This window comes from Pithys albifrons, chromosome 12, assembly GCF_047495875.1.
Source record: "Pithys albifrons albifrons isolate INPA30051 chromosome 12, PitAlb_v1, whole genome shotgun sequence".
NCBI classification, from domain to species: domain Eukaryota; kingdom Metazoa; phylum Chordata; class Aves; order Passeriformes; family Thamnophilidae; genus Pithys; species Pithys albifrons.
The window spans coordinates 13,912,828-13,936,153 of NC_092469.1; the positions used below are offsets into that span (position 1 = coordinate 13,912,828).

The 23,326-nt window shown below is 55.6% G+C and overlaps 2 protein-coding genes across 6 annotated transcripts; both read left to right on the forward strand.

Moving 5' to 3' along the window:
• Positions 1–4,078: 4,078 nt before the first annotated feature.
• FA2H (fatty acid 2-hydroxylase) lies at positions 4,079–15,383 on the forward strand. The gene is made up of 7 exons (XM_071567215.1): positions 4,079–4,432; positions 10,223–10,318; positions 12,035–12,177; positions 12,288–12,394; positions 13,626–13,798; positions 14,291–14,543; positions 15,219–15,383. The coding sequence occupies exons 1-7, from the start codon at positions 4,166–4,168 to the stop codon at positions 15,296–15,298; spliced, it is 1,119 nt and encodes a 372-aa protein (XP_071423316.1). The 5' UTR covers positions 4,079–4,165; the 3' UTR covers positions 15,299–15,383.
• Positions 15,384–15,479: 96 nt separating this feature from the next.
• On the forward strand, positions 15,480–22,280 carry MLKL (mixed lineage kinase domain like pseudokinase). Of its 5 annotated transcripts, none has more exons than XM_071567212.1 (11): positions 15,480–16,244; positions 17,643–18,212; positions 18,399–18,512; positions 18,614–18,788; positions 18,891–18,988; positions 19,111–19,246; positions 19,776–19,860; positions 20,254–20,402; positions 20,603–20,652; positions 21,141–21,281; positions 22,191–22,280. In XM_071567212.1, the coding sequence occupies exons 2-11, from the start codon at positions 17,756–17,758 to the stop codon at positions 22,241–22,243; spliced, it is 1,458 nt and encodes a 485-aa protein (XP_071423313.1). In that variant the 5' UTR covers positions 15,480–16,244; positions 17,643–17,755; the 3' UTR covers positions 22,244–22,280. The 5 variants fall into 5 exon arrangements, with proteins under 5 accessions (XP_071423313.1, XP_071423311.1, XP_071423315.1 ...); XM_071567210.1 differs by lacking the exon at positions 15,480–16,244 and adding an exon at positions 16,400–16,677; XM_071567214.1 differs by lacking the exon at positions 15,480–16,244 and adding an exon at positions 16,825–16,892.
• The last annotated feature ends 1,046 nt before the right edge of the window (positions 22,281–23,326 follow it).

Below are 23,326 nucleotides of genomic sequence, written 5' to 3' on the forward strand. Positions count from 1 at the left end.
AAAGCCGGGCGGTGTCTGAGCTGCGGGTGAACCATCCCCCACATCCTGCAGTTTGGGGAGGCCCTGGGCAGCATCTGCCCCCGAGTAAGGCAGGCAGGTGCACTGGGGTCCTGCCCGGCACCCTGGCAGCCCTCGGGCACGGGTGCTCTGTGGCCAGAGCTGCAGGGACAGGGCTCCCGCCCTCTGCCTTCCTACGTGACAGCCATTCAGCTCGGAAGTATTTTCATTTCCATGCTTGAGTGCTCCCGTAGCTTGGAAGGGAAAGGAGACATTATTTAAAGGTGACAGACCGACAAATCGTGGTATTTAGTGTGTTATTACAGTCTATCTCCATAGTATGTGAACACCCCTGAGGCGGAGCACGACCGGCACTTCAGAGGAAGGCGGAAAAGCCCTTGCCGTGGGTGTTTGTACAGCCCTGCACAGGTAGGTGGAATTCCTTCTCGGGTGCTGCTGGCATTTCTCTGAGAGCCTGCAGCATGTCTGGAGGTTGCTTTGGGTGCAGTCTCACTCAATGCAGAAGTGACTATTCCAAGGAAACTGGAAAGGCTTATTCCCACCTGGCTGAATGATCAGAAATGGGGTGTGCTGGTGCTCCATACCAGCCCTTTCTGTGCTGCCCCCAACTGCTTCTCCCCAGTCCCACCTGCTCTGAGTAATAACTTGGGAAAGTGCAAGAACTTACCCAGTCTGGCCAAATCTCACTGTGAATTTCAGTGAATTTCCTTTAGAGAAGGAAGTGCAGGCAGTGAGTCTTGGCACAGAGTGTGTGCCAGACCAGCTCTGCAGATGCTGCCATGCTTACACCAGGTGTGTCAAATAGAGCCTTCAGCTGACAGACAGGGACAAGGAGCACGGTCAGTTGTGCTGCAGGACAGGGGTGACCCATCCATGGTTTCTGCTGGTGCAGGAGCAAGAGGGCACTGGATTAAACTGGCCTCTCCACATGAGGAGGAAGCTCTTCACATGCTGCATGGGAAGGGTGTCAAACCAATTCCTTTAGGGCATCGCCAGTGCCATGGGTTTGCCAAGGCTCCAGGAGTGACTGGACACTGCCAGGGTGCAGAGCTCCACCCCAGGCCACCCCAGTGTGGATGGCCCTGTGTGACCCCAGCCAGCAGCACTCTGCAGAGATGCCTACGCACCCCACACCTGCCCTGGCACTCGTCCTGGGCCAGTGCATGGGAGGATGCCAGATACTGGAGACCTTTGGTCTGACCCTGACCAGCTGCTTGCCAAAACTTTGCTTCAACTCTCTGCCAAGTGCATCCCAAGGACTGTTACCTGTGTATCCTTGCTAGCTTTCCCAAGGACTGGGCTGGAAGATAGAAGGAAAGCTCCCATGACAACCCACGCTGTGCCCTCAAGGCCACTGTCAGCTTTTTAAACCCTTTTTGTTCTCCTACTAAGGGTGTAACAAGTATGGTGTGTCTTCCCAGTCCCCATTGAGGCTTTCTATGTGCAGAGAAGGAAGTTTAATCCCTGATGATCAGAGCTTGGCAGAGAAATGAGGAGTGATAATAGCAGAGAGGGAAAACCTTTCCCCATGGATGCAGCACCCTGCAGTGTCTGTATCAGCCTTCTCAGCAGCCACAGCTCCATTATCCCAGATCAGCCCCTCCAGTGCTGCAGGGTCTGATCCTGCCCAAAGCCCAGAGGCACATTCCTGCTGTTTCCCTTGTGCCAGCCCCAGCGTCTGTCCGTCTGCCTGGTGGGTAAACCAGTTCAGGAACTGATGAGCCAAAGCCATTTGGCTGCTCTCCTTTCAGCCAGGCTGATCAGCAGCCAACTCCACTCCCTGATGCTGCTTTTGTCCCAAGGGACAGGCCATTGGCACAGCCCTCTTCTGCCGATTTGGAGCTGTTATAGTGGTGTCTGCTGTACAGCTCAATCCCAGCACCATCCCACTCTATTGCCACCACTGCTCAGTGCATCCCTGCTCTGCAGCTGAGAGGGTCCCTTTGTACCCCCATCCTCACCACAAAGCTGGGGATCAACTCACCCACCCTGGGGACACCTCGGTCCCTTGTATGGGGGACAGACCCTCACCACAAAGCCCAGGAGCTGTTGGCACCCTCATAACAAGGACAGACGGGGTGTCAGCTCTCAACAGGGTGGCTGATGTTTCTGAGCCCTGCTGTAGCACAGCTGGGGACCACAACCCCCCCATGTGCTCAGGAGAGGATGGCAGCAGAGACCCACAGCTGTACCCGACAGCCCTGCACCCTGTGGGCTGGCAAAGGCTGGACCCATCTCTGCCATGAGCTGCGATTACACATGAGCCCCCAGCGTGGCCTTTGACAGCATGTGGTGTCCAAGAGACCTGGACACTCCATAACCTAAGGTAGAGCTGGGCTGCAAAGGCAAGACCAGATGGTGGGGACTGTGGTCGGGTCATGACCAGGGGTCCTCTCCATCTCCCCCAGCACCCCACAAAGGGACTGTGGCCATTGCACCTGTCCCGAGCATGCTTGGGGTCTGGGGTACCCACCTGGTTTGGAATGTGGGTGCAGTGGCCTCCAACTGAGAGCTCCAGCACATTCAGATCTGCCTCTGCCCCCCCACCTTCCCCTCACACTCACCCAAAAATCCTTTATCTCCATGCAGGAGACACAAAGGTCAACACCAGGCTAAGCTCACCCACTGGGACTGGGGCCACCTTGGCCATGGAGAGTATTGGGGAGCCCCCTTGAGAGAGTGGGATATCTCATCCCAGCATCTCCTTTGGGATCTCCCAGCAGCCTCTCAGGACTCCTCCAACCTCTGGCCCTTCCACCCAGACCTCAAAGGATGTTTTTGACCACTACCCCAAAAACCCCTGCAAGGGACCCCCAATGCACGCTCTGTGCCGTGTGGCAGCCCCAGGCACGCACATGCCCAGCCCAAACCCTGCTGCTCCCATTGGGGTGCAAAATGAACCTTCTCTCCCAAAAAAGGACTTTTCCCTGAGCAGGTGGCAGGGCCATGCCGTCAGCCAGGTGGGAAGGTGGAGGTGACACTAACCACCACAGCAGGTATTGCATCCACCTTGATTAAAAGCCTGACTGAACATCCGGCTGTGCCTGCCCACAGCTCACAGCACCCCAAACCCGGGGGGTTGGGTGGTGTGGTGACCCACCCTTACAGGTGGGGCTGGGGGCCTCCCCATTCTTGGAATGGCAAACCTCAACTTAATCACCACTTGCAGCCCAGTGTGGTCAGCAATGCCAGAATTTTGATGGGATGTGACCAGTCCCTGTGGTCAAGGGTGTCACCCCAAAGCAGCCCCGCACTTCAGAGGGAAGGGTTTCCAGAAAATGGAGGGGAAAGCTCCTTTCTTGTCACTCTTTGTGATTTATTTGGCTGTGATTCTTTGGGGGTTTTGGGGCTCCTTCTTGCCATGCCCGCTGCCCCACCAGCTAGTTACAAATTAAATTAAATACTGAAACAAATCTGTAGAGACAGGCGGAGATGCAGTGCCTGGTGGCAAGTGACGCTGGGGTTTGTTGGCCTCTGAGGGACCCCAGGAGGGCCCCCTGCTCCCCCAGGGGGCTCTGAGCCAGGACTGGGGCTCCCCCTGCCTTGGCCCTTGTGGAGGGGCGTTGATATCTTGGAAAGGGTGATACCCCCAGGGTGGCCTGTGCACCCCAGTTCCCAGCCCGGGATGCCCCCACAGCTCCCATCTCTCCTCCGGGGGTGCCCTTATTCCCCTTCCACCCCTGGGGGTACTCCAGCGCCCCCCTCCATAACCCATTCAAGGTTGGCCAGGAGCCCTTATTCCTCCATCCCGAGCATTCCCATGAGTCCTCTCCCCTGGGAATGTCGCACTCCCCCACTACTCCCCACCCAAGGGTGCCCTGTGCCCCGCTCCCGCCCGGGGTGCCGCACTCCCCCATCACCCACCCGGGGTGCCCTTTTGCCCCCGCTCCCGCCCGGGGTGCCGCACTCCCCCATCACCCACCCAGGATGCCGCACTCCCATCTCCCGGACGGGGCACCTGCGGCGGGGCAGCGCCTCCCTCGCCAAGCCGCGCCCTCCCCGCCATCGCGGCCAATGCGCTGCGAGGGGGCGGTGCGGGACCGAGCCGGGCGGCATATGCGTGTATGCAGATGAGCAGGTGCGGGCAGAGCGCGGCGGGTCGGGGCTGGACGGGACGGGCACCGGGACGGGCACCGGCGGCGGGGCCATGGCCACGGCGGGGCCGCGGTCCTTCAGCGCCGCCGAGGTGCGGGCGCGCTGCGCGCAGGGCGCCTGCCTGGTCTCCTGTCACCGCCGCCTCTACGACCTGAGCGGCTTCGTGCGGCTGCACCCGGGCGGGGAGCAGCTGCTGCGCCGCCGGGCCGGCACCGACGTGAGCGCGGCGCTGGACGGGCCGCCCCACCGGCACTCGGCCAATGCCCGCCGCTGGCTGGAGCAGTACTACGTGGGGGAGATAGAGACCAGCGACGAGCAGGTACGGCCCGGGGGCGCGGGGGATGCGACCGAACTGGTACCGGGCTGGGCACGGGCTATAGCGGGTCCTGGGGACGGCAAGGACAGTCTCTATAGGATGCCGCCCAGATTCCGTGTCTAGGGTGGGCAGGGGTTACGGAGTGCCACAGGTCCCAAATTGGCAGGTGCAGAGGCTATAGCGTCCCCCAAATCCTGGAGCTGGATGTTCAGGGTCTCTGTAAGCACCCCGGGTCCCGGGACTGGCATGTACTGGGGTTACAGGCAGCCCCAGGTCCTGGGTCAGCATGTACAGAGCTTCAATAGGGTGCCCCAGGTCCATGCTCTGTGGGACCTGAGCAGTGCAGGGTCTGTAGAGCACCCCAAATCCAGAGTTCCTGGAGTCTAAGCTGTGCAGCGCCAGTAGGGCACCCCAAGTCCAGACTCCTCAGGGTCTGAGCTGTTCAAGGCACACAGACACTGTATAGAGGTTGGGGTGTACAAGGCAGGGTGTTTCTAGGGTGCATGTGGCATGTAGGGTGTACAATGCATCCAGGTCCAAGTTTGAGCTGTGTGGGACATGGTGTGTATTGGGTCTGAGCAGCACAGAACCCCCAGGATCAGACTCCGTAGAGTCTGAGGTGTACAGGGCATGAAGAGTGAAGGGGACGGGGATGCTTGAGGCTCCCACGGTCCTGCATGGGTGGTGCCTGAGGTGTACAGGGTGCCAAGGTCCCAAGTGCATGGGACATGCTGGCTCCCAGGAGGCCTGAGGTGCAGGGGACCCCAAGTCACACAGGGTCCAGACTCTCCAGGGCCCATGACAGACCATGTGCCAGGTGCACAGAGCCTGGTACCTACAGGGTCCCACTCCATGGCCACACCCCTCTCTGTAGGGAGGTAGGGCTGATGGGTGATCCTTGGGTGCCAACATGGCATGGAAGGTGGGGTTTTTTGAGGGTTGCAGGATGAAACTGTGTGAGATGAAACTGTGCCAGTTTTAGCAGGACTGTGTGGCAGGGCGTGGGCAATGGGGCAGGACACCCTTCCTGATACGGTCAGCACTCAACCAGGGACCAGGCTGCTGGGCACCAGGGCTTGCTGGTGGTGAGCACCAGGAGCCAAGCCATCTCCCTAACTGCCCAGCATGGGGCACAGGTGACTGTGACACAGCCTCATGCTGCCCAGGCAAAAGGAAAAGTACCCCAGGCAAGTGCCACCACTGCCAGGTGAACTCCCAGGAGGCAGCGTGGCACTGGGCACTACCACCCAATTGCTGACCTTCACCAGCACACCACAGGCAGGATGCTGAGCAGCAGGGCCAGCCCAGCCCCCTTTGCCAGCCCAGCAGCCACATTCCCCTCTACACATCCCAGCAAGGTCGGTGACCGGTCGGTCGCTCTGGCTGGTTGTTTGCACTCGCTGGTTGTTCTCCCTGTGGCTCAGCCTCGGCCCCAGCATCACAGGCAGGGCTTTGTTTCAGTCTCAGTGCAATGCCTGCACTTTCTCCAGATGGATCCCGGCAATGGCACCTCCTCTGTTGGGACACTCATTGAGCTGCCGCCTCCTTGCAGGCGTGACGAGCCCAACGGGTTGGGGCAAAGGAAGGTACCGGACAAACGGGTTCTCGCGCTGAGGGGAACTGCCACCATCGCAATGCAAATACGTGGTGTGATAACACCAGGGCGCAGGGAGATCAGACACTGCCTGGTGCCAGATAAACCATCTCAGGGCTGTAACACTGAGGGGAGGGTTTAAAGCTGCCTGCTGCATGGTGGGGCTGGCCAGGCCATGTCCAGCATGCACTGAGGTGTGAGCTGTTCTGCCTGACTTGTCACCCTCCAAATATCTCCTGTGGAAGAAGTCGATGCCCTCAGCAATGCTTGGTTCATGATTTGGCTGCTTTGGGGCATGTGTACCCCAAATAACTCTTTGAAGGATCTGTTGCATTGCCCCACTCTGACTCCATCCCCACAGCTTTGCCAGTGCCTCTCCTCACCTGCTGGAAGTTCCAGGACTCCATCATCCCCATGCTGAGGAATGCAGGGTGCTGTGATCCCACAGTCATCCAGCATCCCCTCCCTGCTTTCCCTAGGAACTTCCAGGGTTTTGGAAAAGGGGGAAAAATGTGTTAATGCAAGAGAGGTAAAGAAGATAAGATCCAGCCTTCCTCCTACTGGCCTCTCCATGCCCCTTTCTGTGGCTCTTCAGAGTTTGCCTCTCTCCTTCAGCCACAGGTCCCTTTTCGGTGTCACCCAGACCCATTTGGCTAAGGGCAAATTAACTCCCAAATGTGTTATCTATGCAAGCAGGACATATAGGGGAGATCAAAGTGAGAAGCAATAATTACCCAAACTACACAGTATTTTAAAAGCCTTGCTAGAAGGAAACTGGATCATCTAATTACCCCTCCAACTTAGGCAATGAGAGACTTTCATTACAGTCTCTTTGGGGTCCATGACATAGCCATGAGTCACAGTAAATCCTCCAACCCTCTTGGAATTAGTGTCCTCCCCTTTCTCGTGCCTGCATCATTGTGTGTCAGGCTCGCCCTGACTTTCCATCTGAGCCTGAGTGCTTGGATGTAGGCGGGACACCTGAGGCACGTCTTTGGAAGTGATGTAACAAGAATTTTTATATTACTACTATGATTAGAAGGAGTTAAATTCACCTCCTTTTAATAGTCCTGCTGCACACAGTGTTTATTGGCTGAGATGCAGCCTCATGTGGCTCTGCCAGCCACTGCCCAGGGACCATGATGCTGGTGGAATGGTAGTGCTAGGGTGGTGCCACCACAGGTGGGGAGCTCACTTGGGCTCTCTGTGCCTCATGGGGCATCCCTGTGCTATGTGCCTATACATGCACTGCCAACAGAGCTTGTCTCATGTGGGCACCAGGAGATCGAGCCGCTGAGAAGCTCAGTGAAGGTGCTGGAGGCTCTGGAGTAATGCAGAGACACGGCAGGGCTCTTGTGAGGTTTGACTCACTGGGCAAATGGGCACAGGTGGAAAAACTGGGTCTGGTCTTGTGGGAGACCAGCTGGCTGCAGGCAGTATTGCCCTGGCTGGGCCAGCAGGGGAGGTTTCAGCTTCTCTACCTGCACCCCAGGAACACCGAACACTGCACCAGACCACCCCTCCTGTCTGCACCTGCTCACAGCACAGCTGGATTTTGTTCTTCTTTTAATGCCCCAAGCCCTGTTGCAGGGTAGCACTGAGGCGGCATAGCCAGTGCTCTCCAGCTGATGCAGGATGGGTGCTGAGCTCCCCACCTGATCCATGCAGGGCAGCTGATGCTTCCAGGCGGATGCTGGGTCACTGGATTGTGCTGTGCTCTGGATGTTTGGCCCTGTTGCTGGCCAGCAGGAGAGTCGGCACCTTGCTGGGGCTGCTGCTCACTTGGGGTGGCAGCACTTTGTGGGCATTGACTTTCCCTTCATTACATCAGGCCTCTTGCACATCTTCCCTGACAGGACCTGTTTTCCTGGGGACAACTCGGATGCATTATCATCACCCACAGGTGACAGCAGAGCCCAGCTCTCACAGAGCCCTTCAGTGTCTTTCCAACCCACCTCCTGTTTGGAAGAGGATGGCCATAAGCCCCAGGACTGGTCCAGAGCTGGTGGAGCTTGATCCCTGTGGGGCCCCTTTGCTCTTGGGGCAGGCAGGAGCATGCCATGGCTCTGGGGAACCAGCTGGGGCACGCCAGCACAGCTTGCATCCTGGTTGCACCACAGCTACTGGTCTTTTGATTGCTGGCCCCAGGGTGAGCAAGAGGAGAGCCTTCCTCCTGTTCCCCAGCTGAGGAACAGGAGGAGGAAAAGACTCAGGTGAGGGGAGGGAGCCGTCGTAGCTTGTGGGACCTGACTGGTGGCACCCAACCCAGGTGCTTGTGGCAAGGTGGGATGAACCCCCTGTCCACCTCCCTGACCCGGGAGAACAGTGAACTCTCCAGCCATGACACGGTGCTCAGGCATCCATGGGCAGGGGAACTGGAGGCGTGTGAACATTTCGGAAAAGGGAGGAGAGGTGTCAGGTGTTGCATCACATGGGCTTTCTTAAGCATCCTTCCTGCTGCTGGCTATGTTGTGGTGCAAGCATGGGTGGAAAGCACCAGCTCATTTGTCAGGGCATGGATAAGCCAAGCCATTTCTCTTACTTAAAGCCAAATTTTCTTCCTAAACACCTTGCAGGGCAGAGGCAACACTGTAACTTCACCATGCTTGGCTGGATTGTAAGGCATCCCACCTGCCCCAAGCTTTTGGAATGTCTGGCTGAACGGCAGTGTGCAACACTGTAATAGCAGTGGGAATCCTGGCAGAGGGAGGTGTGGTGGTTCATGGCATCAACTCATGTAGGTGGTCTGCCTGCAGTAAAACTGGATTCCAGCCTGGAAATATTGGCCAGAAATATCCTATGTCCTTCCCCACCCTCTGCCCTAGGTGAGGGACTAATTCAGAGCTGGGTAGCGCAGCTTCTGTACCAGCAGATTGAGACTTGAAATTCAGCTAGCCCAGGAAATGGGGTGGGAGCACAGCTGGCAAGGAGTGCCTGCTGTTGGCAAACAGTGCCTGAGCTCTGCCTCGGTGTCACCAACACAACACAGAGTAAAGTCCTGACCACCCTGGAGAGGTGACACTGGTTCTCCTGCTGCCTGTCCTCTCCTGCAGCTGCTGGAGTGGGTATTCGCATCTATGATGGCATTGCATCTCTCTTGGAGTAGTGAGGAGAGTATCCATTGAGAAGCTGGGAGAAAACCCTTCCTCTCTGGAAGTGACACAGCTGGAAGTCCTGTTGGGCATGGCTGTGCTGTGGCTGCCACACCACACCGTACCCGGCTTCAGGTTAATGGGTAACTTAAGGTGACAAAGCGGGAGAAAAGGCATGTTTGGCATGTCCTGCACAGGGAGCTGGCACTGTTGCCGGGGGGCACGGCTGGCTTGGGGTTTGCATGGGCACGCTGCAGCCTCACCAAGCCCCCTGCCAGCAGCATGGCTGGCGCCAGAGCTGGCATGGCCATGGGAGGGAGGCCAGTGCTGGCAGCCGGCAATGTGTTTGCTTCCAAGCATCAGACAAGGCAGGTTTCTCCTGTTTCTCAGCCAACCCTGGCAGTGGGACCACAGATGGGTCTTCATTCTGCTGTCACTGCACCAGTGCATCCCCTACACCTCAGTGTCCCCTTTCGAGCCAAAACAACCCCCACTCCCCATATTCCATAGCCCGTGGCAAAGGTGCCTGGCCCAGTGTTGTCCTGCGAAGGGCACTTTGCCTTTTTCCCTGGTTTGAACTCCCTCCCTCTCTTTTGAGCTGTGCCCAGAGCCAGGGTGGTGGCACCAGCTGTGCCACACTCCCCAGCTCTGGCAGCCCAGCTTCCAAAACACCAAGCTGAGCATTTGCTGGGGAGCAGTGGGATGGGAGGAAAGAGCACTAACCTGGCAATGCCCCTTGCTTTGCTGGCAGTGGGAAGGTGAGCTTTGCTACGGCACTGCCTTTTTGAAGGGGCAAATGCTGGCCAAGGCAGTTCTGTGTTGCCACCCTGAAGCACCAGTTCCAAACACTGGGCTTGGAAGGAGGTTTCCAAAAAGCCCTTAGCACGCGATGCTTAGTGCATGGTCCGAAGGGCAGCGCAGCTTGCTGGTGGCTGCTTCCCTCAGGAACCTGCTCTGCAGGAACTGACTGAAGTTCATCAGATTTTTCCCCATATTTATTTAGCAGGCAGGTACAAGCTCTCTCTGCCTGTGCCCCTGAGTGCCATCACTGTCCCCAACTACATCTGCTACTGCTGCTTCACCACAGGGTTTTCCTTCTCTTTTCAGAGTTCCTCTGAGCCAGTGGATGAGAAGGCAGTGGATGCTGCAGCCCAGACCCCGAAGCAGACAGATCTCTGCTACAAAACAGTGGATGTGGAGAAGGTAAGAGCCCTGGGATTTCTCTGGCCCAGTCAGAGTGCTCCCAGGAGACACCAAGTCTCCTCTTCCCTGCATGAGCACTGGCTTTCTGCTGACCTCTGGGATGGGAGGAATGGCAGGAGGGAACCAAGCTGATTCAACTGCTTCTGCCCTTTCTCCTGGTGCAGATGACATTGCTCATGCTTTATTGCATAGGTGTGGCCACATTAGGAGGCTCCCATTGCAGCAAGATGGGAGAAATGGCTTTCTCTGAGAGTGGCTGTGCCCTTCCAGTGGGATATGCTGCCAAGCCACACCTTGCTTGCTTTTTTTTCCTTTGCTTTATTTATTTTTTTCTTCCTTTGTTTATTTTATTTTATTTCCCTTGCTTAAGTACTGGTAATGAGCACTAAGGGATTCCCCAGCCTGGTCAGGGTGATCCCCACATGCACAGGGTCCTCTCTGCCCTGCCAGTTCCTCTCCGAGCATGCCACAGCAGTGGGGATTTGTCCCTCAGGTGCCTTTGGCTGTCCCTGCCCTCCACGGCATCATCTGGCCACCGTGCCTTGCATGGTCCTGGCTTGTCAGTGAGTGTGCTTTTATCTTGCAGAAGGGTTTTTTTGAGCAGGAGAACATATTTCACCCCCCATATTAATATTTTATCACCAATCACCTTTAAAAGCAAATATGCCATCTTAAAGTGACATTTTTGCTCTAACTTTTCCTCTACCTCCCCAATGGAGAGTGGCTCTGTCCAGGTCCAGTGCAGCAGCTGGGCTTGTTTCCCTTCCTGGGCGATTGTGTCCATCTGTTCCTGCAGCAGAGGCCCCAGAATGCTCACAGTCACCTCGCTCCTTCCCCTGAAATGCCCCGAACTGAGGAACCCCACCAGTGACAGCACACATTGCTGTTCCAGTGCCGTGCGGTGCAGGCGGCCGAAGGAGGAGCTGCCAGGTCGGGACTCAGCGGGGCGAGCGCAGTTTCAGTCCTGGGGCAGGGGTGTGACCAAGACTCCGCCTTATCTGGCCAGGCCGGCAGAAGACGCATCCAGGGATGCCAAGCAGTGGCAGAGGCGGTGCTGCCGGTTGCACCTCCCTGTTTTCAACCTGTGCCATAATGCGTGCCTGCACAGGTCTCTTCTTGCTCTTGCAGTCACCTGAGTACAACCGTGCACAGCAGCAGCACTCAAGCCTGTATTCCCATCCTGTATCCCTGTTCCCTTTTCCTTCTATTCCTTTCCACTTTGCTCCTCACTGCTGGAGAGCCCAAACAGTTGCAGCCATCTCATGTGCCCTCTCCACAAGGAGAAAAGTCCTTGGCAATGCCATGAGGATGGGATCTGCATGCTACCAGGGGTGCTCTACTGGTGGGTATCGGTGCTCGCTATCTAATCTTGGCAGCTCAAGAGGCAAAGAGCCTCAGTTATCGGCCTGATGCTGAGCCAGGTCTGGGTGCAGCCACCTTCACCTTGAACCACCGGCAGGTGCCTGGTGGCACAGGGGTGAGCTAAGCTCAGCATGTGCAGGCACACGGTGCTGATGTGTGCCTGGCTCCTTGTCTGAACCACGCTGGTGCTTATGGGGAGCTCAGGGCACCTTGGAATGAGAAGCAACTGCTTGTGAGGCATGGAAAGAGACTTACAGCCCAAAATCTTGTAGCTGAGGTGCCACTTTGTGCCTGATACTGGAACAGTGTGTGGGTCCCACTGTGGGTGCCAGTAACCACTGTCTACTCCCTCAGGACCTGGTAGACTGGCAGAAGCCCTTGCTGTGGCAGGTGGGCTACTTAGGGGAGAAGTACGACGAGTGGGTGCACCAGCCTGTGGATCGGCCCATCCGCCTCTTCCACTCGGATGTCCTTGAGTTCCTCTCCAAGACAGCATGGTGAGCTTCTGAGGTCTGCACCATGCCCCAGCTGGTGCCTCCACAAGGCAGGGGGAACAACTCTCCAACCAGCGGGATGGTCCCTCTGACATCTCCCTTTACCACCATAGGTACGTGGTGTTCATGGTATGGACGCCCGTGGTGCTCTATCTCACCTGGTTCAGCTACACCTCCCTCGCTCAGGGCAACACCAGGCTCTTCTCCTCCTTCACCACAGGTATGAGCAGCAGCAAAGCCTTTGGGCTTCACTTATTGTCCCCACTCTGAGGACAGCCCTGGGTGGGGGGAGACTTCCCTTCCTCGTTCTCCCTTCCATGCATGCTCACAAGCTGCATGCAAGAGCAGTGGGCGAGCACCTGTCCCTGCAGCACGGGCATGTCCCCTGCATGAAACCACTTGAACTCACCCACCTCCATCCTCTCCTCTTGCCCGCAAGATTTGGACTCCTGGGGGAAATCGATAGAGGCATAGAGTGTGCTGACTCGGGCTGCAGCCCAGTCCCTCTTGCCTGCCTTCCCTCCATCCCCAAACCCAAGCCCGCTGGCGCTGGGGTTCATGACACCCCCCCGACGCCCACTCTGTGCCATGGCTGAATGCCGGCGTGGCGGGCGAACAAACCCGGCTCTCAGCGCCACCGGCATTGCACAGTGCAGGGCTTGTTTGCCTGAAGCGCCTGCCCTTGAATCTCCCACTGTCTGCTCCCCCGGGAATAACAAGCGTGGCCGGGGCAGGCTGTCTTCTTTGTTGTCTTTTTTTTCTGCTGGGTTCCCTTTTTTTTTTTTTTGCAAGGTGCCACCCAGTGCCAGCTGTGCCCAGCTGGGGGGAGAATTGCCTGCTGCACTGGCACCTCTGTGCTCCTTGGCATTTGGCACCTTGCTACCAAGGTTTTTTTTGGGGGGCATGGTCCTAAAAATAAGCAGGTTTTGGTGGGATCTGAATTTTGCCAGAGAGGACACAGGGCTGGCAGCCAGCCCTGAGAGAAGGAGGTGGCTGAAAAATGCTCTGCGGGGGAAAGTGCCCAACAAACCTATTCTTTTTCCAATAAAAAAAAGGAAACACCAACACCAACAACACTGTTTTACTGTCACAAGTGCTGCCTGTGCAGATAAGGTCCCTTCTGCCTTGTTCTTGTAGGCAAAGCAGCTCTGTGAGGTTGGGGATGTCCCTGGAGTGCATGTCCAAGCCCTTGCTGGCATCTGGGATGCAGGAGACTCCCCTCACCAGCTCCTTGGGGCTGACTGTTTCTGTAAATTAGTGGGAATCAGAGGAATATGTGGTTTTGGAGCAGTGCTTGGGCAGGTAGTTCCCTGGAGAAGCTCAGGGCAGGAGGTGGATAAGAGGTGGGAGGGTGAGCTGAGCATCACCTGGATGCCAGTGGGAGGATGGTGATGGATAAGAGCACCCACACGTCGCCTGCCCCGCTGACTGCTGCATGTCTTGTTGTGTAGAGTACTCCATCCCTGTCCACAAATACTACTTCCCCTTCATCTTCCTCCTGGGAATGATCCTGTGGTCCCTGCTAGAGTACCTCATCCATCGCTTTGTCTTCCACATGAAGCCACCCGCTAGTAACTACTATCTCATCACCTTGCATTTCTTGCTGCATGGGCAGCATCACAAGGTGAGTTGTGGCTCCCGCCTCCACTGGTGCCTGTCGGGCTGTGGGAATGGTGGCCTTTGCTCTGGTGGAGCCTGTTTCTGTATGGCCTTTGCCCAGGCAGAGCCTGTTTGTGCCTGTTCACCGTGACTGGTGGTGTCCAAGTGAGGCCCTTGCCCAATACCAGCGAGGGCTGCAAGACAGGCTTGGAGGAGCTGGAGTTAAATCTGCAAGCTCCAACTGGGCAATGGGGAAGACCAAAAAAAGCCATGGCTCCCTCTAGCTTTGCTGGTGGAAATGTCCCTGTGGAGTTTGGGGCACCTGCCAGTTAAAGCCACCACCTGCCTGGCCATCTTGGCATGCATGGCAGGCTGCTTTTGCCACTGAGTATATCTCTGGGGAGGGTTTTTGATGTTGGCTTCTCCCAAATGGGCTTCCCCAGTGCTTGGCAGGGATGATCTTGGGGAGGCAGGGTAAGGCAGGAGCTGCCTGTTCCACCATCCCTCTCTGCTTCAGTCTCCCTTTGACAGCTCCCGCCTGGTCTTCCCTCCCGTGCCAGCCTCGCTGGTGATCGGCTTCTTCTACGGTGTCCTGCGAGTCCTGCTGCCCGAGGTGCTGGGGCTCTCGGTGTTCGTCGGGGGGCTCTGCGGCTACGTCATCTATGACATGATGCACTATTACCTCCACTACGGCTCACCCAAAAAAGGCACCTACCTGTATGGACTGAAGGCTTATCATGTCAAGCACCACTTTGAACACCAAAAATCAGGTAGCGTCATGTCCCCTATGCATGTTGGCAGGGGCAGGGGCTGTTGGAGTCCTGTCTACCTGCATGTGTGACACTAATGCTCCAAAATATTTGGTGTTTGGGATTTGGGATTGGGAAAGTCAAGCACTGTGCTGCTGGGGAAGTGGCATATGAGGTGCTGCAGCCCCTGGGGTACATTTCTCCTCCCCTGGGTTGAGAATGTGGAGCCAGAGTGGCACAGGGTAAAGGCAGCAGCCTGTCTCACCAGTTGGTGTTAATGCCACCTGGGTATGCCAGGGTGGAGCCCAAGCCCCATGGCGCTGGGATGTGGGTGCCTGTCCCTGCCTGGGGCAGCATCTCTTCCTGCTGGGAGGCACTGGCGGGTGCAGGGTGAGGCCCTGGGCTTCCCCAGATCCGCCTCACACCTTCCCCAGCCTGGCACTTGCTCAACCTGCCCTTTGCCCGGTTTCCTAGGAGAAAACGCCCCATCCAGATAAGCTATCATCCGTGGGCCTGGTGGCATGGCCCAGCCAGCTCCTGCTCCCTCTGCTCTTCCTCCTTGCCCTAATCATGCTTTCCTCCCTCCCTCCCTCCTCAAAACACAGGCACCCCTCCATCAGCAGTTAACACAGAGCCCTTGCAACACCCCGGTGCTGGTGGTGCCATGGGCTGAGCGCTCTTCTCCCCTCCCTGCAGGCTTTGGCATCAGCACACGCTTCTGGGACTATCCCTTCCGGACACTCATCCCCGAGGAGACCTTCAAGAAAGAGGACTGACGGCCCCAGCATGGTGCCTGGCTGCTGGCTTCATCTCTCTCCAGCATCCCTCTCCAGCCCTCAGCAAGGCCAGCTGGTCCCTTCCTGGGGACTGTGCCACTGCAGTGGTTCCACACTGGAGCTGAGTGCTGTGGTCCAGCTGTGGCACTGCCAAGGGGATGGGGGGATGAGGATATGAAGAGGAGGAGGTTCTGGGGCTCCCTGGAGACCTCCTGCCCCTACCTTGCTGTCTTCTCGCTCCAGGCCATGGATGCCTAGGCAGATTTGCTGCCTGAGAGATGAAGTGCCTGGTGCCACCCTCTGTCCTCTGCCCTGGCACCTGACCAGAGCCCCCTGAAGCCCCTGGCCTTCCCAGGGTGCCCTCTCTTCAGGGCTGCAGTTAACCCATCACCTAACTTGTGCTGAGGGGATTTTGTATCCTGGGTCCTGCTCCCAGTCTGATCTCAGCACAGGGTTTTCTTGGCCTGCAGCCCTTTTTTGGGGTCCTGCAGGTCTGTATTGTGCCTTTTTCTAACCAGTGCACCTGTATCTCTCTGCCAGATTTATCAAGTTCATGGTTTTTGTAGACATTGGCTACTTGAAACTCAAACTCCAATGAACAGAATTACTACGAGATGCCTTTTTTGCTGATCCTGTGATTTTATTTTTTAGTATTTTTTTCCCTAATGTTTACTGCAGATATTTAAAGGTTTGGAATAAATTTATATGTAAAACTTAGACACTACAATTGTAAATAAACTGTATATTTTGAAAAATAAAGCCTTCTAAAAAGAGTCTGACAAATGTATCCCCTGGAACTACTCACATGTTCTCCCCGCCTTGGTCCGTCCCTTTCCAGGTGCCAATGGCCCTTGGTGCCACCGTTCTTGGCTCCTCTCATCAATGGCAGTGAGGGAGGAGCTTTGCAGGCGTCAGCAGCAGCAAACTCATGTGACCCCAGACTCGGGTAAGCAGAAACCAGCTGAAGCTGCCACTTGCTTCTCTGAAATTGGGCAACAGTGCTTCCCAACATCAGCCTGGCCCGCTGACAAAGCCATCTGCAAAACTTCCTGTGCTCCCAGCAGAGGTCAAGCGTTATTTCCAGCACAGGTGCCCACAGCCCAGTTCCTTTTCTGCTGGGAGGTTCCTGAGGCTGCAGGGCTGGGGAAGGTCCCAAAGGACCAGCACCCCTCCTGTGGGATGAGTGTGCTCCACAAGGTCTCTCTGCAGGTGCAGGAAGCTCAGCAGGACACAGAGCCATCATTGTGGGTGTTACAGTGCCCTGGGCAAGCCTTCTCACAGCTGACAGCACAGCAGAAGGGGCTGAGGTGCTCAGAATAGCAGCAAACATCAATACGGAGGGCACGACCTCCCCACCCATTCTTCTGAATGTGCTTCCAGTGAGCAATTCAATCTTCCACCAGGAAAAACCCAGCACAGGGTCATACAGCCCTCGGGGATTCCCATAACAGGGGGCTGTCATGGTGTGGGAAGTTTGGGTGGGTTGCACAATGCCCCTTCCGCCGTGATGGGAGCAGTGGTCGGCGAAAGCACCCTATAAACTCGAGCTCGTCCTGCTGTGCCTCTCCAGTCCGTGGCGGCAGCCAAGGCAGAGGTCAGTGGAGCAGGACCAGGTAACAGCTGATTTATTCCTCGGGTACTGGGCTGGAAAGAGTCTGAAGAGGAAGGGAGAGTGGCTGCAGCTGGTTTCTGGGTGCGTTTCTATATTGTTTCCAGCAAGTAGAGTCTGGCACCCCTCTCTTAACACTGGCTGCAAAAAGGGTCATTTTCTGTCCCTGCTACTTGGGTATGGGCTGAGGAGCAGGGACTGTGTCTGTGGGGATGCTGAGTGCATAGGAAGAGTTTGATTTAAAATCCTAAGTGGGAAATACAGGGCTATGGGGAGAAAATATGGAGAAGCTGGGAATGCTGGGGCTGTGAAGATGTGCAAGCTTTTATTAGGTGGGTGACAACAGAGAGAAATGTTGGGTAGAAATGAAAATGGTCTTTATGGACAATGATGCAGGCTCTGTGGGCAGGATCTCAGGGTGACATGAGGCCAAAGCCGGAAAGCACTGCCCAGGGGATGCTCCTTGGGTCACTGCTGCCCCCACTCCTCTGGGTATAAGCTACCTGGGATGGCTTACACTAAATTAACATACACAAATCAAGCTAAAACATCTCTTGCTAGTGCAGAGTGAGATGTGCCACTACTGCTGCTGCTGCTGGTGTTTCTGTGCGTGACCGCTGTGGTCTGTGTGGGCAGCTGTGGCGCCAGGCAAAGCAGAGGAAGCAAAGCAGCTGGAGATCTAAGGGGCTATGGGAGACCTGGACAGTGGTGTGTTAAATCAGGGCTGTTCCTTAGGGTGGAAGGTGTAGAAGAACTGCATCCAGCTAATCTCCAAGCAGCACCTGAGGCTCACCTTCAGCAGACGCTCCCAGCCCACATCCACAGAAGAGAAGCCCTTTGCTGCCAACATGGACATCGTGGAGAGGGTCCTCTCCATAGCCCAGGCCATCCATGCCCAATTCGAGCAGGTGAAGTGCTGTAAACACCAGTGCCAGCGCCTTGTGGAGCGTATCCAGATCCTGCTGGAGCCTGTGAGGATCCTCAGGGCTCAGCCACAGCAGCACATCTCCCACCAAGAAGAGGAACTGCTGAAGAAACTGCTCTGGGTATTAGGGGAAGCTGAGAAACTGGTGATGAAATACAGCCAGACCAGCTGGATCCAGAAGTTCCTGCGAGCACGCAGCACTGGTGAGGAGTTTGTCTGGGTGAATGAGAGCCTGGGGGACATTGCCCAGGGGCTCTCCCTCCTGCTGCAGGCGGAGCAGAAGCAGGCTTTCCTGGAAGCTTTCCAGGCGAAGACATGTCACAGGCAGGATGCTGAGGACCTGAGGGATGACAGGGCTTTCTTGGACCAGGTGCTTGCAAGTAAGTGCATTTAGCAAACCCTCTTTTCCTGAGACCAGTGGCTGGCACCTCTCCCCAGCTGTTGCCCAGCTTTGGTTTGATGACTATGGCCATGGAGAGCCAAAGGGACATTTAAACCATGAGTAAAACTAACCACATCAGTCCTGCTTGTTCATCCAGTAGCCCAACCTACGTATGTTTCCCCAGGTACTGAGGAACCTGAAGACATGGCTGGGGAGATCTACATTGACAAGCAGCATATGGTGAACAAGGTAGACTGGATGCAAAGTGAGCTGAACAAAATCGTGCGTGAGATGGAGCGTAAGTCATCTTGCACTACTTGCATGCTGTGCACTGTGTCCTTTCCCCCCAAGCCCTGCCTAACATGTCCCTCATTCCCTCCTGTCACATGGCGGGAGCAGGCTTGAAGAAGGTCAATGTTGGTAAAAGAGAAGACATTACTGAGATCAAGCAGGACCAGCTCACCATCCACAGGCACCTGCAGGACACTGAGAGATATGACCTCTATGAGGGCGAGTACCTCAAGTACCCTGTTGCCATCAAAACCTTCAAGAGACCACTAACCACTGACCCAATGTGAGTTGTCCTGGGTGGGCACAAGTGTGCCACCTGGGAGGGTGGCACAGCACTATGTCATGCCTTGTTCCAGGGATCTCACCATGCTGTCCTTTTCTACAGGAAGGTGAGAGACATCTTCGAGAAGGAGGTTCAGACCCTGAAGAAGTTTGAGTCTCCAAACATCTTGCGCATGTACGGGATCTGCATTGAGGAGAACGGTAGGGGTGTCACAGTCATGTCACCCTTTTCCTCCCCTGCCTGTCCCCAGTCTTAGCCAGTAGCAGTTTGTTGTGGTCCTCTCCCAAGAGGTGGCACAAGGCAGGATACTTTTGCCTTGCAGATGGGAGCCCCTGCTTCTCCATCGTCATGGAGTACTGTAAGCATGGGACACTGCGGGATGTGCTGAACAAGCAACAGCATCTCTCCTGGGACATCCGCATTCGGATGGCCCTGGGAGCTGCCAGAGGCCTTTACAGGTGAGCTCCTGTATAAATCCGTGAGTAAGTCCACCTGATGATCCACAAGCTGTGTTCAGCTTCCTGGTATCTCACAGCAAGCAGTGGTATCCTGTTAGACACTCTTTCCCAGTGACACCACTTTGGGCACTGGGCTGGGAGGCTGGTGAAGAGGTAGGCGATGGATTTGGATGCAGTAGTGCCCATCTAGTCTGGTCACTGTCCCCCACATCTGGCTTCAAGCCTGCAAAGGTCTGAAAGAGGGAAACCCCCTTCCCCACATCCATAGAGCAGATTTGAAAGCACCCTACAGTATGGCCAGTCCTCCTTACAGGTCCTGCTCGTCTGCAAGACTTGTTGTTTTGCCCACAGTGGCTCTTTCAGCCTCTCCTGGAAAGGTTGGCTTGGCAGGGTTGGTCCACCAAGACAGGCAGAATGCTGCTGGCCATTCTGGATTCATGTCAGTCATTCCCTCCATGGCAGGAGGGAGCACAAGGTGGGGATGGGTCCATCATCATCATGTGTCACCCTTGGTTCTGTTCATCTGCAGGTTGCACCAGACAGAGGAGAAATCCCGACTCCATGGGTCCATCTGCAGTAGCAAATTCCTGGTGGCTGGGGATTACTGTGTGAAGGTAAGCAATACATTCGGAGAAGGTTTTGGGAGTTTGAACACTTTTGTGGATGTCTCTCTCCACCAACACTGAAGGTAATTATGATGGCCCAGAATAAAACCTGGGGTAGAGCCAACTCCCCTGTCACCTTAGACATATAAACCTCCTTATCTCAGTCTTGTCATCATCAAAGTGAGTGTTCCTGAGCCATTCACCGTGGGATGAGCAGCACTGGAGCAATTCACCTACCTCCACCTCTAGTTTTGCTTGCAGGAAGAGGCACGTGCTGGGCAGGACACTTGGCTGCTTGCCAGCCTTTGCTGCCTGGGGCATCTTGCTCAGTTTTCTCCATCTCGGGGCAGTCCCCAGCTGTGCCACAGGTGTCTACCACTTCTGCCTTTTTCTCTCGTTCAGCTGTCAGGATTTGAGCTGTGTGAAACAGAGTCATCCATCAAGAGGAAAGCCAAGACGAGCTGGAAACAAGTTTCTATGTTGGCTTACATTGCTCCTGAGAACATGAAAGACATCAACTACCCCTACAAGAAGCCCTGTGAAATATACAGGTGTGTCTGTCCCTCCCAGCAGAGATGCCTGTGCGCAGGCAGATGTCTGGCAGAGTAGCTGTTGAGCTAAGGAAGGAGCCTGGGTTTAACTGGACATATAAGCAGGTGTTTCCTGTTGGCATAGCCCAACAGTCCTCTCCATTAGAAAGGAGAACTAGATGGTAGAATCAATGCTGAGACTCTTGCTTGTCTCCTTCCAGCTTCGGGATCGTGCTGGCAGAGATTGCAACCTCCAAAATCCCATTTGAAGGTGAGACAGAAGTATCAGCCCTGCATAGAAGTCACACAGCACAGTACTGTTCCTGTCTGGCACTGGATGCTCCCTGCTCCTTCCCTGAGCATCCCACGGTGTGCAAGTCCAAGTGGCAGTGCCTGATGTGCCTGGCTCTGCACAGTAGCTCCATAGCTTCTCCTGGAACTCCAACATAGTAAAGTAAACCTTATAGTAAAGCAACAGGCTTAAACCACAAGCATGCAAATAATTTTTGTTTCTATTTGATGTTCCTGTGCATTTAAGCATAAACTTATCTTCTTGCTCCATTGGAGCCCAACAGTATCATGCCAAATATGGTGGGCTTCATTGCAGATAGAGTTTGAGTCACTTCCCTGCTGTAGTTCTCCATGCCATAGGCTGCAGGAAGGTTCTTGGCATGGCTTTGCACAGGATTCCCTCCCCAGCACCCTCCTGTGGCAGCAGAGCTCCATCCTGACAGTCAGGTTTGCACATATGTTGTCTAGGCTGCACTCCTGAGGAGATTGTGGAGAAAATCTGCAACCACCATTACTGGGACCCTGTTGGGGAGGATTGCCCCGAAGACCTGCGGAAAGTTATTGAACAGTGCCGGGCCCTTGACCCTTCCCAACGCCCTTCTGCTGAGGGTAAGTGTCCTGGACATCTGCTCCACAGACCCTTCATATCCCTCAATCAGCTACTTCAGCAGCCAATTTATTCCTTATTTCCCATATGAATTTGTCTGGTTTTGTGTTCTGGGATAACTGACCTCGTGTCATTAATGTTTGCCCATGCCATGCCAATAATCACTGGGCTCTTCATTTGGCATCACGTGATAGCAGCTTTTTCTCTCACACAAGCACTGGATTGGGAGCAGGGATGCCTGAGTTAATCCCTGCTCAGGTCCTGCAGATCCCATAAGCTGTGCAGGAACATTTCCTGCCTTGGGCTTTGAGCAATAAATTGCAATCTTGGGAATTGCTCCAAGACGGGGAAGATTTAACTGTCTCTGAAGTTGGTCTGGGTCTGATCAGATGAATAACTGGTCTCCATCAGGAGATTTAACAGAAACATCAGGAAAAGATAGAGGAACCTTTCTGGTGTGCTTGAAGTCACAGAGGTCATACCCTTCCCACAGTTTATCTCTTCAAGGGGGGAAGCTTCCTTCAGTCTCATCCAGTTCATCCTATGGGACCAGTTCTATACAAGATGTTGGCAAAGCCACACTGAGGATACAGCATAACTTTATTGCTCTAATATGGCCCTAATCCAACACTCAGACATGACTGTGTTGGTGAGCTGGAAGGACAGCCTCTTGCAGCTATTCCCGAGAGTTTTCCCACCTACACAGCTGCTTCTGTTTCGGCTGCACTCCCCTGTGTCTGCCCAGGCCTGTCTCCCACTAATGGCAGCCCACTTGTGCTGGCCCGAGGACAGTGTGACTCTGTCCCAGTTGTTATCAGTGCGGGAATGCTGCCTTCTCATCTCTTAAAAAGAACCCAAACAGCCTACAACAAATATTTTGTTTCGATTAACACCATCCTTGTGCTTTGCAGAGATTGTGGACTCGCTGGCTGACCTGGAGAAACACAGAAACCAAGGAAGTTAGCTGTGGAAAGCTGTGGTGACTGTGTCCCCTCGCAGAGACTGATGGTTCAATACACGTGTGTTTGTGTCTGTGTGTGAGACCTTCCCCTCACCAGGGGCTGTGCCTGGGGCTGTCCTGCTGGCACACGGGGGGTGAGGGTGCCCTGCCAAGGCTCTGCTCTGCCAGACTGAGGGAAGGCCAGCAGGAAGCCTGGGGGGAACAGAGGGATGGGACATGGACATCTCTGACAAGGCCAAGGGAGTTGGGCCTGTTCAGCCTCAAGAAGAGAGGGCTGAGAAGGGACCTCATCAGTGTCTATAAATATCCAAGGTAGGGGTGCCAAGATGGACCAGGCTCTGCTCCGTGGTGCTGAGCAACAGGACAAGGGGCAAGGGGCAGACACTGATGCACAGAAAGTTCCACCTGGACATGAGGAAGAACTTCACTGGGTGGGTGAGCACAGAGATTGCCCAGACAGGCTGTGGAGTCTCCCCCACTGGACATATTCCAGACACATCTTCCTGCAATCCTGTGCCATATGCTGTGGGATGACGCAGCTTGGACCAGAGGACCTACTGTGATCCCTTCCATCGTGACCCATTCTAGGATTCTCCTCAGCCCAGACGCTGCCCGTGGGGCGCTGTGACCCCCGAACTCCCTCCGGACTTTCCCCCCGGCTCCTCCAGGGCTTCCCCCGAAGTTCCCCCGACTCTCTTCGGTTCTCCCCGGCTCCCTTTGGTTCCCCACTGTTTCCCCCGACTCCACTGAGCCTCTCCCAGCTCCTACCGCCCTGTCGCCATGGCAACGCCCCGCCCACCTCCCTCCTTTTTGAATGAACTCACGTTCCCGCTCTTTTAGCCCCGCGGCGGCTCTGCCAATGAAAACTCACTCGGCTGCTCTTGCCCCGCCCCCTACGGCCATCAGGGGCCACTCTGCCCAATCAGCCGGGCCATCCCGAGAGCGCTTTGACCAATCACAGCAGGCTCTTTCTCTACGCCGCTCTCCCTCGACACGGCCCGTCCTGTCAAACAGACGGACAGAGCGACTGGCCAATGAGAAGGCGGGACTAGCTCGGGCTCGCTCAATAGAAACTGGCGCGGGAGG

What these genes read in the sequence shown, in the direction of transcription:
- MLKL (XM_071567212.1), top strand. Translation starts at nt 17,756, where the DNA reads ATGGACATCGTGGAGAGGGTCCTCTCCATAGCCCAGGCCATCCATGCC. An exon ending in AATCGTGCGTGAGATGGAGC is followed by an intron (nt 18,513 to 18,613) that starts GTAAGTCATCTT and finishes TGGCGGGAGCAG; the next exon opens with GCTTGAAGAAGGTCAATGTT. An exon ending in CCAACGCCCTTCTGCTGAGG is followed by an intron (nt 21,282 to 22,190) that starts GTAAGTGTCCTG and finishes TGTGCTTTGCAG; the next exon opens with AGATTGTGGACTCGCTGGCT.
- FA2H (XM_071567215.1), top strand. Translation starts at nt 4,166, where the DNA reads ATGGCCACGGCGGGGCCGCGGTCCTTCAGCGCCGCCGAGGTGCGGGCG. An exon ending in TGCATGGGCAGCATCACAAG is followed by an intron (nt 13,799 to 14,290) that starts GTGAGTTGTGGC and finishes TCTCTGCTTCAG; the next exon opens with TCTCCCTTTGACAGCTCCCG. An exon ending in CTTTGAACACCAAAAATCAG is followed by an intron (nt 14,544 to 15,218) that starts GTAGCGTCATGT and finishes CCCTCCCTGCAG; the next exon opens with GCTTTGGCATCAGCACACGC.